This window comes from Echeneis naucrates, chromosome 11 (assembly GCF_900963305.1).
Source record: "Echeneis naucrates chromosome 11, fEcheNa1.1, whole genome shotgun sequence".
Lineage (NCBI taxonomy): Eukaryota > Metazoa > Chordata > Actinopteri > Carangiformes > Echeneidae > Echeneis > Echeneis naucrates.
The window spans coordinates 9,777,814-9,795,695 of NC_042521.1; the positions used below are offsets into that span (position 1 = coordinate 9,777,814).

Consider the following 17,882-nt stretch of genomic DNA (forward strand, 5'->3'; position numbering starts at 1 on the left):
AGCAGGAATCATAAATGGGAGATAAACAGCTCCACGTTTGGGTCAAAGGTGCCATACCAGTCATCAGTTTAGCAGATCTGAGTCCTGGTTTCATACACACATTTTACAGGCTACACATGTCTAGTAGCATGTGGGTAATAGCCACCACATGTAGCTGCTAAATCCAATTCTTTCCTACGACTCCAATGAGTTTTAAAGCTGAGGTCAAAAAGACACGGATCCAAGCGTAATTTCTCACTTCGCTGTTGAGTCCTCTCATTCTGACACAACGAATAAAAAGCTTTTTTCACGATTTTCAGCAAACATCGCACTCACACCTCGACTCAGTACAGGAGATTTATAGGTTTCATGACCAGTCTTTCAACCTGTGCAGCCCGCATGCATTATTACAACAGATGCCTTTACTCAGCCCATAAAAATATCCTTATTCACAGGAAATAATTAAACATTTACTGCCCAGCGCAGAGACTTCCCACATTTTCATAAGAGAAACTTAATAAAAGCATGAGTGGTCACTTCACTGTGGCAAAATGATCTCTAGTAGTAAAATCTTGCTTGGGGATGCTGCACACACACACACACACACACACACACACACACACTCAAAAAGCACAGTAAAAGACATCTGTGAGCCAGAGATAGAGCACTATCTGTCCAGAATGTCATTAACCACCATGGCTGTAGATTTATGCTCTCTCAGTTGAGCCTGTCGAATTACTCCCTTGGTCTGCAGATCATCTGTCCGTCCACACACACACACAGCCATAATGCCTGCAAATGTATTTAATATTTTCGGGGAAAAGTGTAAGTTAAATTCCTACTTCACATACGTGCACTGACCAACTTCTGAGGAGAGCATCGGGGGTTGCTACCATGGTGACAACGCAGCAGCAGCAAACCACTAGGATCAATATGATGAACAGTAGAGAGAGAATACTTGAGTTAATAAGGAAAAGAAAGGGGGAACAAACTCACCTCAGTGACTGCTTCATATCCAGGTTGCAACATCAGCACTGCCATCTACAGGCCGACAGGGGCCAGAGCGGCGCGACTTGGGATGTGGTCTTCTTTAGTTTAAGCCACTGAAGTTCAAGCTTTTTTAACATTAAAATACTTGTTTCCTCACAGACAAATCCATCATTTTGATCTTTGAGTGTTGGATCACAATTTCTTTTGAAATAGCTGTGATGTGCGTACAAAGAAAAGCACAGGAAATTAAGTGGAAAATCATTTTTGCACTGTGAAGGCTCGAGTGGAGGGAGATCTTAATATGAAGCAGCGTGTGCCAGTAATTTAATTTTAAGGAAGTTTCACTTGAGTTATTTTTTGAGGTCTATACATCACACAGGCTATCACAAATGAAGCATCCAACGATACTCTTCCTCTTCCTCATTTCTCATCCCATAATCTATTGGATTTAGAGCATCACTGCATTGTCTGACTCTGATATCACATCCCTCTCTCCCGTTCCCCTAACTAGTTTGGATTCAGTTAATGCAGAAAAGGTCATTTTTTGTGTGGTAATTAGATCCAAACAGACTAACATGAATAATTTATTCCAAGTTAATCCCAGTACACTCATGTATAAAAGCAACACGACTTTACAACTCTGCTTTAAAAACTTGAAACTAGCAGATGAAACACAGCAAAATGGACAGCAATCGAGAGAAGAAGCACCTCTTTAGCCACCGGAAGAAATATTTTAGGTAAAGAAAAAAAAAAAAAAGAAAGAAAAAAAAATCAACTTTCTCTGAATCTGTCGCTCTTGATTTATATACAACATTTGTATTTATGGAGGTTTGTACATGGTACCTCACTTTTCATATTGTATGCGAATGATGTCAGGCGTGAACAACATTCAGCTGAGAAGCTGCTTCAGCGTGGACAGAACAGACATTCGTGAGGCGCTGCAGTGTGTTAGGAGCTCTTGCAGCAGCCTCTACGCTCCTCTTGGGCCTCGCTGGTCGGTCCAGAGGGACTGGATAGTGTTACAGCACTAATGGAGCCACGGGTCACCTCTCTGCTGGCCACCTTCTTATGGATCGCTGGAAGTAACGGAGACATCTCAGTAAACATTTCCAAGAAAACTATGGAGACTTGCTTTGATAAAGTTACAGAGCGTCTCCTACCGGTGAGGACTTCATGGAAAGCCGCCTCAACATTGGTGGAGTCTAACGCAGATGTTTCCATAAACATAAGATCGTTCTTCACTGAATAGGTCGGAAAGGTCAGGCAGAAACAAAGTAAAAAACAGTCAACAAAATCTGCCATTTGCAAAACCTCCAGTATAAATAATTGTACTGACTTCTTATTGTGTGTGGGATTGGTAAATGAATTCACACATGCTTTCATAGAAAAAGTAGAATAGATATAATGACGTGAATAATATAAGTAAACTGACCTGCAAAATTCCTGGCCTCTTCTGAGGGCACAGTCCTTAGAGTCTCCAGGTCACACTTATTCCCCACCAACATGACCACAATGTGAGGGTCTGCATGTTCATACAGCTCTTTCAGCCATCGCTCTGCGCTCTCATAGGTCAGGTGCTTGCTGATGTCATACACCAATAGTGCTCCAACAGCTCCCCTGTAATACCTGATTCCACCAGGCGAGAGCTGTTACTGTAGGTATAGTTTGTATCGTACTTGTATATATTTGTGTGTGTGTGTGTGTGTGTGTGTGTGTGTGTACCCACGCTGAGGTGATGGCCCTGTAGCGCTCCAGCCCTGCTGTGTCCCAGATCTGAGCTTTGATGGTGAATGTGTCCAGCTGAACGGTCCGTGTGCTGAACTCCACACCGATGGTTGTACGGCTGTCAAGAATGAACTCATTCTTGGTGAAGCGAGACAGGAGGTTGCTTTTTCCTACACCAGACTCCCCTATCAAAACCACTTAATGGGCATCAGAAAGGACACAGTAGAATTATTCATTTAAAAAGTGGGATGCATTTTTTTATGACAAATCAAATGTTCGCGGGCCAAACAGTGTGTTTATGTCATGAAACCACATGCAGACTTTCTGTCACCTACACCACCATCCAGACACCATGACATCACAACCTCTGCTTTTTTCAGAATGAATGGAATGAAAATGTATCTTTCAATCAGAGAAATAAAGAAACATGTCTCAAAGTGAGGCAGGAAATGTGAGATAATGTTTCTCAAATAGGTCAAAGGTCAGATGACTTACAACCAAATAAACAAGTATGGAAGCTATTACTTCCTTGTTTTTTCCCTCTATGCCGCAGACTTTACAGTAAGCAGCTACAGCCAGAGCTGCACCTGACAGCTTCATCATCTACAGACATACAAGAGTAAGCTCTCCTTTATCTCCGCCTACACAATCACAGCTTAAGTAAATGCTACTCACCTTTGAAGACAAAATTGTACGAGTCATCAGACCCCATGGTGCACTCAGTGGTGGCAGGTTCTCTTTTCTCTCTGTAAATATCCTGAAGCCTCACTCCTCTTTCTCTCTCTCCACACTGAGAGAGAGAAAGAGAAGAGTAAAGGTGAAAACGGAGGAGAAAAAGTTCAGCTGTCCCCTCCTCTTTCCTGTCTTATCTTTGGACAGACGGGCAGGCAAGAGTTGTGGGTTGCCAATCCCTCATCAGCTGACGCCTGAGGGAGGGCAGGCAGGAAGGGGCAGAGCAGGTGGAACAGGTAGAACAACCCAAAGCTAAGTCATCAGGAACAGACTCCACCCTCCACTCGGCTTTCCTTTCAATCAACTGACTGTTTTCATTTGCACGGCAGTAAACCTGGCCTAACAGGTGGATCTGTGTGTCAAAGCATGTCATTACTTTGCTCTGATTGTCTGATACCTCCAGGGATGGGGGTAGAATCCATGATCTGGCCTAACACTCACTTTATCCTTTTCTGTTTTAAGGCTGCTATGCTATGGACAACAGATGTATAGTAACAAACAGCACATTCAACAGCAATACTGAATAACATCATCACATTAACACAAGTAGTTTGTACATCATTCGGTAATGCTTTACCTTATAGGTTCATCGTTACTTTATCATTTGTAGGACAATCTAGGGCAAACTGGAACAAACTATGTAATATGATAAACTCCAGGACAGACAGAGGCAGAGACAGTGTTCAGAGGAAGGTGTCTGAGCTCAGCTGACTCTCTGGAGCTGGATTGTTACCAAAGGAATTTCCTTTAAAAAAAAAAAAAACAAAGCAAAACCCTAAAACAGTCATTTATTATTGGACACTCGAAAAATTTGTAAATTTGTAAGCATTGCAAATAAAACTGTGGCTGATACATCTTTTACCTTTGTTCCCAGAAGACAGATCGCTTACGTATTGCATTTCAAAATGTAATATCTTCATAATCTTAAAACAAATGAGAGAGAAAAAAAAAGAACTAGAAGATAGTCAAATGCCAGAGAATCACAAGGCAACGATCAATTGATACAGGGCAGAAACTTTGTTTTTGACCATGTTTTATTTTTTTTAGTACAGTACTGTTAAAAGTTAGTTTCAACATGTTCAATTGGGAGATGTTTTTTTTTTTTTTTTTAAGCTGAGGTCAACAGACAAAGCAAAGCTATTGAAGCAGTTGCCAAGGTTACCACAACTACAATGCTGAGATTTTCAAAAGGAAAGAGTAAGACAACCTAAAACTTGATTTTAGAAACATATGGTGCCACCATATCAGAATTCTTTGTAAAGCCTTTCCATTATTTACTTTTTTTTTTTTTTACTCACTTGATTTCCACATTTATTTTATGCGAGACAAATAATCATTATCTCTAGGTACTAACTGCACCTCAAAAAAAGAAAAAAATAAAATAAAATGAAGAATCTGATTAAAATAAAGGAAAGAACGCTTGTTTGTTTCATTCATATTCATTCTAACAGTGTCCTCTGCTTCAGAGCTGCTGCAATGTGATATTTGATTACAGTTACAGTTCTGGATGATGTGTGGAATTTGTTTGAGTTTCTAATTAACCTGCCTAGGGAGGGTGTAATTTTCTGACATTGCTCTTACAGGGCGGGGGAGGACAGAAGGCACAGCAGTGGTGCCTCAGAAGGAAAAGACACTGTGAACCCGAGAGGGGGCACTTTTATCTGGAATGACAAATTACAAGTTTAGGGAAGTGTGGAGAGCGTCACTTTCTGAAGCGCTTGCAATAAATAGTGAACATCCTTGGGCAAAAAACCCGCAGAGTAAAATCTGGGTCATGGGTAAGAGAGAGGAATGAAATTGAATTCCTGTATGGACAGGGTGTTCTGTCTGTAGACCAGAAGATCTTCATGTACTGATTTGTGAGTTGAAAGCTAACACACTGTCTCATAAGGGCCCTGTATGAAAGAGAACCAGGGGCCAATCACATCACATGGGTTTAATGTTTATTATGTAAATGTCTATCTGTGAAACTCCAGTTTTATGTGAAGAAAACAATGAATGAACAAATGGATGGGAATCCCTTTTCAGGAGAGGTTTTCGCCCCTTCTCTCTGCACCAGAACACCCTTTAAGGTGAGAGGGGTTCATTCCAGCTCTACAGCAGCACTCTGGAACAGAGATCTGAGTGGGTGATGCCAAAAAGAGAACGTATGGGTGCGCTAGGGAATGATCTCAGAACAGATGTAGAATGAGGGTCTTACCAATCCTGCACGAGTTTATTCTATTAAATTTGGGACCATACACTTCAATTTGTCTTGGTTCTCTGTAGATGCTGGGTGTGTGTGTGTGTGTGTGTGTATGAGTCAGGTGTGTATGAATTCATAGGTTGTGTGTCAGTATGCACTGTATGTCTTTACGAGGGCTGTGAGCCCAGCAGTCTCTCTATAGCGGCGTTGATGTCTCCTCCAGTAGCGATGAGGGCCTGCAGGTTGGCTTCGCGGTTGATGAAACCCATGGCGCTCAGCTGGTCCAGCTGGGACTGGAACCGGACCTCTGGGGTCTGGGTCTGCAGGGGGAAAATCCCCAAGTATGTGAAATAAATAAATAAATCAGGCAAGTGTGAAGCATATTTTCCCTGTACATGTACTGCGGGCATGTATGTACCGTTGCACTTCCGCCTCCACCTCCTCCAGCAAACATCTGGAGCATCTGTTGCATCAGCTGCTGCTGGGTGGTGTTTGTTCCTGCACTGCTGGGTGAAGATGCCGGGTTCTCTGTGGGCATGGCCCCTCCGGTTGGAATGCCAGGAATTCCACCTGACATCAAACTAGAACAAAGGGGAGGAAAAAAAAGCAGTTCAACAAAAACACACACATATATATATATATTTTTTTTATTTTTTATGTTCATCTTAGTGTTTGTGTATATACCTGGGCATGAGGCCTGGTGCTTCTGTCTGCAGTGTCTGTAGGCCCTGTTGGATCTGCATCAGAGCTTGCATAGCCCGGGGGTTGGTCATAACTGACAGGGCTTCTGGATTCTGCATCTGCAACCAAACAGGAAGAGTAGGAATTAAGGAGAAATTCAATTCACTGTTTAATTTATGTGATTTTTTTTTAAAGCAGATGAGCGAAAGCATAGTTAAAGCAATGTAGCTGCCAAACTGCTTCTTATATGGACTGGCATTTATGAGGCCATACATCGCAAGGATTAAGAATCCTTGATGAGAAAATGTTCAGCATGTCTCTGGCAGTACCAATTTTTCATCACCTAGATTAAAGCTTGTTAGAATATATTGCCCCCTACAGGTCAATCAGTGCCATCCTTTGTGCTGTTCCCAAAACTTATTTACCGCCTTTTTAGAAGAATGTTAACACATTAACTGGGATTGATGTATTGGTTTATAACGTGTGTTGTACCTGCTGCAGAAAAATGGGCAGTTGAGCTCTAAACTGTTCCTGCAGCTGTGGGTTTCCAGCAAACAAGGGATTATTCATCAAAACCTGAGAGAGAGAAAGACAGTAGGGGTAATTTGTCATTCCACTCCAGGTTACATTTGCTACTCCCTGCAACTCATATTGGCACCTAACACATATTCAGAAAGAACAAATGTTGAATAAGAAGAACACAATTTCAGATGAACCTATGTATTTCATGTCACTGCTTGTGCAGAACAAGCAAATGAGTTTGTTCACAATGTCAGTTTAATCCATCCCCATCTGTTCTCAATGGGGACTAAATAACTTGGTTTATTGGTCTTATATACAACAGGCCCAACAAGATCCCCCTGTTGCCAATTCATTAAAAATTGAAAAGTTCAAATGTACAATCTAATCCAAATGTGGTAGGCCATCTAAATAATAAAAAGCTCTATGACTGGATCCGAATATTGAATTTGTGGGTTGGTAATTTATAATGACAACATCCAAAGGTTTTCTGTTTCATGGTATCTGTGCACATATGAATGTGTGTGTACATTAGTGTTTCACTCCTTACCTGGGAGGCCAACTCTGGGTTTTGGGCAAGTGACTGCATCATACTGCGCATGTAGGGAGCAGACAGCATGTTCTGCATCAGCTGAGGGTTTTCCGAGATCTGCTGCAGTAGACTCTGCATGCCTGGGCTGTTGAACATGCCTTCAACACACAAATGGATGCTGAGTCAAGTTGATGTATGTGTATTATTATACAAGTAAAATCAGTAACAGAATTACATGTAAACAATAAATTTAGTATGCTGTATTGAATCTGGGCATGCTCCATCTTACCGTTGCCCAGACTGCCCGGATTGATGCCCAAAGGGTTGGACACACTGGGGTTGCTGCTCCCAGTGGTGTTGGTGCTTCCTGTGGTGGACCCTCCACTCTCAGAGGGGTTAGAGGAATTTGGAGGGCCCCATGGATTAGGCAGGGGCTCCCGGTTCTCTGTCCGTGATGGCTGGGCACCAGACTCAGAGCTTCCACCTAGAGCTGAGAATGGGTTGCTACCAAACTACAGGAAAAGAGATAAAACATTTCAAAACAAATAGTTGTTCACACAGTGAAGATAACCAAATTTGTAAAAGCAAAGCTAACGCAGTTTAATATAGTGCACACAAACTATGATCTGCTAAGTAAACATTCCCCCAAGGTACCTGTTCCCTGGCAGCGCTGAACATGGGTTCCTGGATATCTGTGTACATCCTCCGCAAGGCATTGTAACCCCCTGGGATACTCTCCAAGTTGCTCAGAGCACGGTCCTGGTTTCGCATCATTTCCTGCATCATGGCTGGGTTCCTGGCAAGTTCCATAGTCTGGGAGGTGAGATTAATTGGGAGAGGAGACTAGTTAGATGATATTGTTTTCAAAACAGAGCAACCAAAATGTTGGATAGAAGGGAAAATAGAGCAGGAACCTACATGAGTTCCATCTAAGCTGATACAATAAATAAATTATGTGAGATTCAGCTATCTTTACTTCTTCACCTGTCTCATAAGCTCAGGGTTGTTGAGCATGTGGGAGATCTCAGGGTTTCGTTCCATCAGCTGTTGCATCTGAGGGTTGGCCATGATCATCTGCCTCATCAGGTCTGGGTTTGACATCATGTTCTGCACTAGTGGGTTCTCCATGATCTGAGAAAGCATCTCTGGGTTGGACATGAGCTGCCTCTGCATTTGTTGCTGCAGTTCCATGAAGTTAGCTGAGCCCATGCCCAGTCCAGCCAGACTTGCCAGGTCACCAAAGCCAGCTAAGGGACAAAGGTGGGTGGGTTATTATTAAACATGATTCACTTCTGAGATGAGCATGTGCTTCTGAACTAAAATAGGCTATTTGATTTTAAAATAGCTAAACGCAGGTGGACTCACTGAGTATGTTGGGCATCTGTGTGGGTGGTGGGGCAGAGCCTGTAGAACCTGCTGTGGAGGGGGGGTTGGTGCTTGGACTAGAGGTGGAGGGACTACTTGCTTGAGTGGAGGATGAGCTAGAGGCTGAGGTGCTACCACCATCTCCTGCCCTGCAGAGGTAATTTATACAGAGAAATTCAGTACTTATACAAGCTGACCATTTGTTTAGATACTCAGTGAAGTTAAACATAAATGCAAATGAAAATGCAGTTCACTGAATGCCACACCAAGATGACACCTCAAGGTTACTGCATTGTCTAGGACCGTTTTGCATGATAATTTTGCCTTACTTGTGAGCTGTCTTTATGACTAGGTGAACTGTCAGGCCATCCTTAATGCCATGCTGGCTGAGGCTGTCACCATCCTTTAAGATCTTCCCTGCAAAAATCAGTACCAACTGGTCCTGTTTGGCTTTAAACCGCCTCGAGATCTCTTCTTTGAACTGCAAGACAGCAAAAAATTCATAATAATTGAGCTAAAAAAAAAAAAAGCAATAAAGAGGGTAGAAAGAGGTGAGGAGAGAACTAGAACAGAAACAGGTATTAAATAGAAAGTTACACATCAGTCGTGCTAACCTAATCTGTTTCCCTTCTCTTGCAACCTTCAAGCCTTAAAGATCCAATTTCCAGGAGAGTCTTCTGTTCTTATCTTATTAGCTGTGGTCTCTAAATCTGCTTAATCACAGTTACGCTTTGACGACAGTGTGAAGCATCATTCAAAAATGAAATGACTTTATCCTAATCACCCGGTCATAGATTTCATCTTCATGTTTTACTGCATATATACATTTTGCTCAACTGGTATGTGCAGCAACAGTTAACAATGACATGTACAGAAAACAAAAAAAATGTGTTATTGACAGCAGTGGTTTGACTACTTGTGCTATGTTCTCAAACAACAATATTTACTGTTTAAACAAAAGAATAGGTTGAATAGATTTAATTCCACTGGTTACTTTTGTCGACTTCTGTTTGGCTTCATTAAGATGTACAGAGACATGTGTCTGTTACCTAGTCTTGCCTCTTTGGATTTGAAGATTGTGGTGGTAAAATTAATAAAGACCACTCAGTGTAACACCATGTTACAGCCTACAGAATCACCATAAAGTTGAAACAGTGCATTGTTCACACAATTTCAACACAATCTCAGCCCTCATCAGGGGAGGGCTTAAGGCAGGGCTGGTGTGGTGGCCTTTATTCATCTTAGGTGTATAATCAAAGGCCAGCTGAGTCCATCTGAAACATTTGTCTCCACAGCATACTCAGATTACACACATATAGTAACACGCAACTCAAATGTATGACCAGGATGAAAACGCATGCTGAGCAAGTCCAACGTTTAAACAGTGAACAATGACACATACAACCTAACAAAAATGGCTACTGGAGATCAGTAATGACACACGTCTGAATAGATAGCAAACGAGGCTACAGACACGGTGGCTTCATTGTGCCCCCCCGGTTACACTCTGCTCTCAGTGTGAGATGTCTCCGGGCTAGCAGCAGCCCGGAGGTGCCGTATATTCCCACAGAGGCTCAATGACTCAGTGGGAGCAGCAGAATGTTCTAGACTGGAAGCGAGCTGTGTTGTCCACTCAAATCAACTGAAAGTAAAAGCGACTCGACACATCACGCACCCAAAACCCAAAACCACTTCTTCACTTCTATCGGGCCATTATCGTTGGGCCACGGCCACAGCGCAGCCCGTCAGCTGACACTTGTTTGGCTACATAGTTAGCTGATGTTTCTTCGGCTAACGCTAACTAGCTACACGTTAGCCGTTAGCCGGCTAGCCGGTTAGCCGCTTCAAATAATCGCGTAATAATAACTCCCTATTGTGTGATAACGACCTCGATACCACCAAACAACGATCAACCCAAGCTGTAATACTTTCACTACACACAACCTCTTTAATTTCACACACTCTCAGTTAGCCGGTAGGAGTGACGACAGATGCTAACGCAGCTAATTAGCTTCCTAGCTGAAGTTGTGAGCAGGGGCATGACGTTAGAGCACGCATCAGAAAGCTCCGTGGCGGCTAAATCAACAAACCTGGGTGACAGAGGCATCCTCTGCGATGGCGATCTCTTCTTTGTCTTTAGGCGTTTTTACTGTGACCTTAATAATAGTTCCCTCCGAGGCTTCAGCTTTATTATTGTTGTTATTACCAGGATCTGCGGCGCCTTGGTCAGCCATCTTTACTCCACCAATAGAACAGCTCGGGTTTGGCGTCAGCTTCCGGGTCATAAGAGGTCAAACCTTTTTCCAGAACGAATCTCACACAAGTGTTCGTGTATACCTGGTTATCCAGACGACACCTCCAAAGTGTATTCATGCCCCGAAATTTGCAGCAATTATTGTTTTTATTTATTTACTTTAAACAGTTTAAATATATATATTTAAACTATCTACAGTTTACAGTTAGCTACAGTTTCCCCTTGATGATGCTCCTCAGTATATACAACTCCAAGAGTAGGTTAATTGTGAGAGCCATAACTGTCATTCTTAACTGATGATTCAAAAATCATTTTTTTCCTGGAACTTATTGGGAGAAAAAGGTTTTAACTGGAGGTCATCTGAATAACAGCTATTGCTGGTCGTTTATTTAAACACTTACATCTTTCACTGAGACGTCTGTCACTGATGAAGGCTGAGTCGTTTTATTTATCAACATACCTGTAGGCCCATGCTCATTGTTTAGGGCCTATTCTGGGAAGGATTAAAAGGACGTCCAGTAACACCCCATTTCCCTCTTGTCACTGAGTTGGCTCAGAGGGCCTCACAGCAGTCATTTATGGAAATTTTTTCCTAATATTGTTCTCCTGTACATTTTACCATTATACTTTTAACCCATATGTAAATATATAACTGGAAGCTATCACATGAAACCCGAATGCACTCTGATGGACACAGAGGGGGACTGGGCAGTGGAGGGATTAAGTGTCTTGTTCAGGTGCACTCCAGTGGAAGTGCTCTTCTCTTCAAACTTGAGGCATATTTACAATATCAGGCTTTTTTCTCTTTTCTTGCTAGAGAATGAGGTACAGAAACATCTCCTCACTTACACAAATGCATAAACACAGGCACATGCAAAGAAACGTAAAGTATTGTTCACTCTTAACTTTGTTTTTGCACATTGAAGAATTATTTGTAATATTGTAATATTGAATACAAGGTTCGAAAACAGATCAGGTAATGAATGTTTTTTTTTTTTTTGCATGTCCTAGTGAGTTCCATTTTTTGTTTAAAATATTTCAATATCTGAATGTAGTCTGTAAGGTATATCTCAAAATATAAAAACAGAAATGCCATTTGATTTTATGGAAGCCAGTCCTATAGGAGGCAGAAAGCGATAGAGCTCCCTCTCTATATGTGTCCCTCCATGCTGCCTCAGTGTGACAACCCTGAAAGAAAAGTGTGGTTCAGCAAGTTGCTTTGAAACAGACAGTCCTGCATACCTCTGCATATCCCCATTTCTAGACCACACCATATACAAACAAACAAAACCCCCCAAAAAAGAAACACCCCCCACCACACACACACACACACACACACACACACACACACACACACACACACAGACATTCAGGGTCACATCCACTGTGGCCCCTGTAGAGTCTCATTCATGTATGTCTCACATAGAGTGACTGTTGGCTGCAAAGGATTTTGCTTTCGTCAACAGAAAAACACAAGGGACAACTTTTTGGTTGTCGCATTGTCTGTGACTCTCTCTCTTTTCCATCAAGTGAGTGGCAGCTCTCTCTCTTTTTCCCTCCACTTGTCCATGGAAAGTGGGCAGTTGAGAGGGTGCCTTTCCAGAAACAAGGTAAGGGTTCATATTTCAGGGCGGTTTTTGCGTGTGGATCCCACAGCAGTACATTTATATTTATAATGACTGTGATTGGATAGAGGCTGACAGAATCACAAAAAATCTCATTACTTCTGACCAAAGACTGGCGTGCAACAGGAAGGGGAGTGACCAAGAACTGCATCTTCAATAAGAACAGATTTTACTGTGGTTTTGCTTTATATTTGTTCAACTAATACTGATGTTTCCGCTAAAGAAGAGGTAAATATCTCATAACGTTTGAAGACAACCTATTTTTTTTTTATTCTACAGTAAATCAATGAGTTAAAGCTGATGTTGATATGTTTGATATATGTTTGTATAAACTATAATATCTTCAGTGTGAATGGCTGCTTCACATTTCATTGGTTTTCCTTAATGTGGAGTGTTTTCTGATTGGCTGGCACCAAACAGTATCTCACACCTTCATCTGGCTGACGGGATTCACTATCACAATCCAAATTTTTCCATCTTATTGGTGAAGGTGTTGCAGAATCTGTGAGACTATTGTACATTAGCAAGATACCTGGTTGTGGATATATGGTTGTACATTTAAAGTGCATCATTGCATTAACAGAAATATACTCTAATTCATAAAACCTTTTTGTAGCTGTTATATATTTGATGTCTTTTAGTTGCAGCTCTTGTTGTGTTTTAAGTTTTGTTCACCTAATGCAAGTCAGTCTGTAAACCTGTAAATTTCATTGCTTCTCTCTCACAGTTACTCTGCAGAGGCCCCATTATCTCAGCTCAAGATGTACAGCTTCATGGGAGGGGGCCTGTTCTGTGCTATTGTGGGTAATATCCTGTTAGTGGTCTCCACTGCAACTGACTACTGGATGCAATACCGTCTCTCTGGAAACTATGCCCACCAGGGTCTGTGGAGGTACTGCATGTCCAACAAATGCTACATGCAGACTGACAGCATTGGTAAGGGTGTTTTTTTTTATTCCCATGGGACAGCCAAGACATGAATGGAAAGGACTCAGAACCACATGCACAGTTGTGTTTCTGTGTGGGTAGTGTGTAGCTTTATTTTACTCTTGGCCTTGCACAGTTGTTGTATAACTCTGAAAACTCAGGCCCAACAATCTGAAGAAGACTTTGGACCCTTACCACCAAAGTCTCTGCATATTTCACAACCAGCTAATGCAAGAGACAAATCCTGCCTTCTCTTTTGAAGTATGAGTGCTGCCAGTTGGGGTCATGTTGCTACGGCCCCATCTTAATTAGTATTAATCAGGTTGGTAAGATGGCTCTTGTTTGTCTCCTCACAGCATACTGGAATGCCACCAGGGCCTTCATGATCCTCTCAGGGATGTCCTGCTTCGCAGGCATCATTGCCGGAATCATGTCCTTTGCACACTTCTCCTCATTTGAAAGGTTCAACCGTTCCTTTGCTGCAGGAATCATGTTTTTTGTTTCCAGTGAGTTGTCTTTCTTCCGACCTGATGAACATATATCATTACATTTATCTTCAGTATGACTGACAGCTACTTCCCCCTGTCCCACTCAGCTTTCTTCGTTCTGCTGGCTATGGCCATCTATACTGGAGTAACTATCAACTTCCTGGGAAGGCGCTTTGGTGACTGGCGCTTCTCCTGGTCCTACATACTGGGCTGGGTGGCCATGCTTATGACCTTCTTTGCAGGTGAGAGAGAGCAAAGGCCACTTTAGTATTGTGAAATAATTGTGAGTCATTTTGATTAATTATATATAATTAATAATATTCATATTATTATTAATATTATTATATATTGATACATAAACTAAAATAAAACTTCACGGAAAAAAAATTGATATCAAAATCCTTTTAACATAAAACTCTTACAGAGCCACATTGTTTAGCTCTTGTTATATTATTCCTCTTTATCACATATTGTTGCATCACCCTCTCTCTGCTGCAGGTATTTTCTACATATGTGCATACAGGATGTGTGAATGCCGGAGAGGAACTGGTCCACGCTAGAGGGAGACAAACAGTTGTTTTTTTATGTGAGAAAATACCACTTTGAATAGAGAAAAAGCACTAGGTTATACACCAAGGTACTTTTGACTGATTTCCTGGAGAGTTGATGGCTGATGCTGCACCTGGACCTCTTGGAGGACGTTCTGCTCAACATGTTTTCTAAAAGTCAGATTCTTGCGATATGCTGATGATGGTACAGAGTAAAGACAAATTAAATCAAACAAGTCATGTGTGTCATTATGGTAAAACACTATTATTATTATTATTATTATTTAATTTCCCTTTACTACAGTATTTCTTTTTTAAATCTTGCTGCAATAAGACACAATAAATAAAAGTGGTCCTCAAATGTTAGTGATTTCCGCAGCTGTACTAACAGGTCACCAGGAGATGGCACCACCTTCTAGTGCAGAGTGCTTCTTGATGGGGGGCCAAGGCATTATAGACTGAGATGGGATTAACTACTTTATAAGCCACAATACTGAAAAATATTAATAATTTCTCCAAAACTGCAGTTACATTGTAAGTGGAATTTACTAATAACTGAAACACTTTGAAGTAGCAGTGACAACATATATTGGGGAAATCTGGAAATATTTGTCTTCACAGAAGTTAATAATAAATCAAAGTGTACAGAGTCCATATGTTTGTCTCAGGATTCCCCCTGAAGCAACACTGTATGGTTCATGGTCCTGCCTCAGTACACCTGACAAGGACCAACAAGTATTGAGCTCTTTATGGGAAACGACTCAACTATTCAGGCTGCCAGCTTTCCACAACAATTTTGTTCATGTCCCCAATGAGTACTTAGCTATAGACAGCACATGGAAAAGAGGTAGGAGGCTGTGTGTGTGTGTGTATGTTTGTATGGGAACTTACTCCGCACAACAGAGTATAACCTCAGAACAAGATCATGTTGTTGGACCGGGGGGCCAGGGTGGGGTCTCCAGCCGCTGATTGTTCCATCCTCTCTCTCTTTAATAAGTGCTTCCTCCTGTTTCTTGGTATGCACCCGGTCCTCACCATCAGCTGAGAGGAAAAGAGCAGGAGCTGCTGAGGTAATGGATGCTTTGGCTACACGGTGACGCAGAAACAATGAGTGAAATGTAAACAGTCACTGGAAAGATCTCATGATCCAAGTTTCCATATTTGGGCCCAGTAGCTACTGAGAAGAGATATGCTCTTTAATATCACATGCTTGTGTCTACATGAGTGCACTTTAAAGACCAGATCTCAATAATGTCTGAGACAACTTCGCAAATTTTAAGATTTCAGCAAATCAACTAAATGATTAGTGTTATTTAGTGCAGAGTCAGAATGGGAGGTTTTACACTGTTGTACATGGGGGGCCGTAAGAGCTAAGGAGGTGCAGCTGACTGTGTAATTATTCATCACTTCGCATGTGTATAAAACCAATTGTACACAAAATGGTCATTTCTTAGGTCCAATCTCAATCTTAATGGAAAAAAGTGAAAAAATTAAAACTATCAATAGTTTCCAGGTTGTCTTCAGAGAATGTATGTACAGAATAATGGAAACAAATAGATAGTAATTTTGTATTTTAACGACAGCCTTTTTAATCTCAATTATGAGGTTATGATATAATTTACCCAACAAGTAAGCAGTAAGAAAGGAAAATATGAGCTTGTTGTTCTTAGTGGAAATGTTTCCCATTCTGCTGTGAATGTGGAATATGCTGAAACAGTTCAACAGGTGATTTTGAGTGTTATCTCAGCTGCAGGGATCTTCTCTTGCTTGAAAAGCATAAAGCCGAATGTGAACTCAAAGTTGTAAACTTTAACAGCTGCAACAAGACAGAATCTGTCTCCATATCCGCGTTACCAACATAAACTGGCCAGAACAAACGCGTATATGCTGTTGAAGTGTAACTTAAATTGGCAAAAGAACATACTCTGCGCCCACTAAAGTTTAACAGGCGAACGAATGGGTGTAGGCCTGTAGGATTAAGGTCACCCACCCCCGAGGCCGACAGCACAGCTCTGCTCACCCTGCAGTTGGCCTGAATGTCTGCTGGACATGCTATCAGTGACACCACCTGGTAGTTTTCACTGACAGCTACTGTTGATATATGTGGCAATTTGCCCACTTTGGCTAATTTTACAGACCTGCATTTTCTCCCACTTCAAACAGGAGGACGTCCTCTGTCCTGGTTAGAACATCGTCTCTCTGAGGCAGCTGTTCGTCCAGGTGTTTATGAGGGTGGGATGCAGAGACACAGACACATGAAATACACAAAAAAAATAAATAAATAAGATAATGCATAAAGCTGGGAGACACTCTTCAATGCAACTCGACTGTTTAAGTGAAGACAGCTTGAGTTTGAAGCATTTTGAAATTAAGTACGCTGACGGAAAAGCACACATACAAAAGACGGCAGATTTTTTTTTATATTGACTCTTTTATAAGCAAAAAAAAGTCAATATATAAAATATCAAAAAATTTTCTCTGTAGAGCCACTGTCACTGCTGTTCCTGTCTCATTCAGGATTGTATTATATATCATATTGTATCATATATAAGCCGACGAATCCAATGAAGTGACCTATGACACCTCACATTTACAAAAGCCAGGTACAAATTTTCAACCAAAAAAATCTAAAATATGTTAACAACCTAACTGAACATTCTTCACATACACACACATTCACACACTACAGTATGTGTCTGTGTTTATGACAGGCCATGCTGAATCTTTGGCCTGGTCTTCCTCTGATGAACTACGCTTAGCAATTGAAGGTTATGCTGACACAACAGGATCTTAGAAAAATCCATGTCCTACGGTGCTCTCCTATTGCCGCTCACCAATTCTAAAAATCTCACATCTACTCTGCCATCTAATCCGCAAAATATAGAAGATTAATCTCATCCTTTTTCAGTGCAAGACATAACACAAGTGTAACTTCTCAATGAAAGCGTGGTTTTTGGAAAGACTTTATTGTGATGCACAGGTAAACACTAATTTGGTATTGTATTTAGTGCACACAATACAAGAGACGAGGAGAGATGAAACATTGCACAGGAAAACAAGGAAGGATAAAAGAATATAATTTACACATCTTATCATAAATAAAGTCTACACATCAGTGACTATAGAGTGGTTCATTTTACATAAAATAAACAACTTGTGAGTGGATGCCTTCCGCAACTCCTGTGTGTTTTTAGAAAAGTGGTGAAATTGGAGCAAACTGTGTGGTTAAAGATTTGTAGGGGACAGATATAGCTTTTGCAGGGAATGTTCTGGAATAGAGGCATTATTGGTCCCATCTGAACCTGTAAAAATAGTCATCATTAGCATGGCAC

The 17,882-nt window shown here is 41.3% G+C and overlaps 3 protein-coding genes across 3 annotated transcripts; 1 reads left to right on the forward strand and 2 right to left on the reverse strand.

The window, feature by feature from the left end:
* Positions 1 to 1,269: 1,269 nt before the first annotated feature.
* LOC115050734 (ras-related protein Rab-25-like) lies at positions 1,270 to 3,580 on the reverse strand. The gene is made up of 5 exons (XM_029513760.1): positions 3,370 to 3,580; positions 2,696 to 2,891; positions 2,402 to 2,595; positions 2,130 to 2,210; positions 1,270 to 2,045 (listed from the first exon to the last, which is right to left on the reverse strand). Exons 1-5 carry the CDS (start codon positions 3,404 to 3,406, stop codon positions 1,918 to 1,920), a joined length of 636 nt encoding a protein of 211 aa, XP_029369620.1. The 5' UTR covers positions 3,407 to 3,580; the 3' UTR covers positions 1,270 to 1,917.
* Positions 3,581 to 4,463: 883 nt separating this feature from the next.
* On the reverse strand, positions 4,464 to 10,942 carry LOC115050733 (ubiquilin-4-like). The gene is made up of 11 exons (XM_029513759.1): positions 10,799 to 10,942; positions 9,038 to 9,189; positions 8,709 to 8,857; positions 8,328 to 8,590; positions 7,998 to 8,156; positions 7,633 to 7,855; positions 7,362 to 7,501; positions 6,785 to 6,868; positions 6,296 to 6,411; positions 6,030 to 6,192; positions 4,464 to 5,931 (listed from the first exon to the last, which is right to left on the reverse strand). The coding sequence occupies exons 1-11, from the start codon at positions 10,940 to 10,942 to the stop codon at positions 5,779 to 5,781; spliced, it is 1,746 nt and encodes a 581-aa protein (XP_029369619.1). The 3' UTR covers positions 4,464 to 5,778.
* A 2,406-nt stretch (positions 10,943 to 13,348) lies between these two features.
* Positions 13,349 to 14,562, forward strand: LOC115051294 (lens fiber membrane intrinsic protein-like). Its single transcript, XM_029514653.1, has 4 exons — positions 13,349 to 13,523; positions 13,871 to 14,020; positions 14,110 to 14,244; positions 14,501 to 14,562. The coding sequence occupies exons 1-4, from the start codon at positions 13,349 to 13,351 to the stop codon at positions 14,560 to 14,562; spliced, it is 522 nt and encodes a 173-aa protein (XP_029370513.1).
* Positions 14,563 to 17,882: the final 3,320 nt, after the last annotated feature.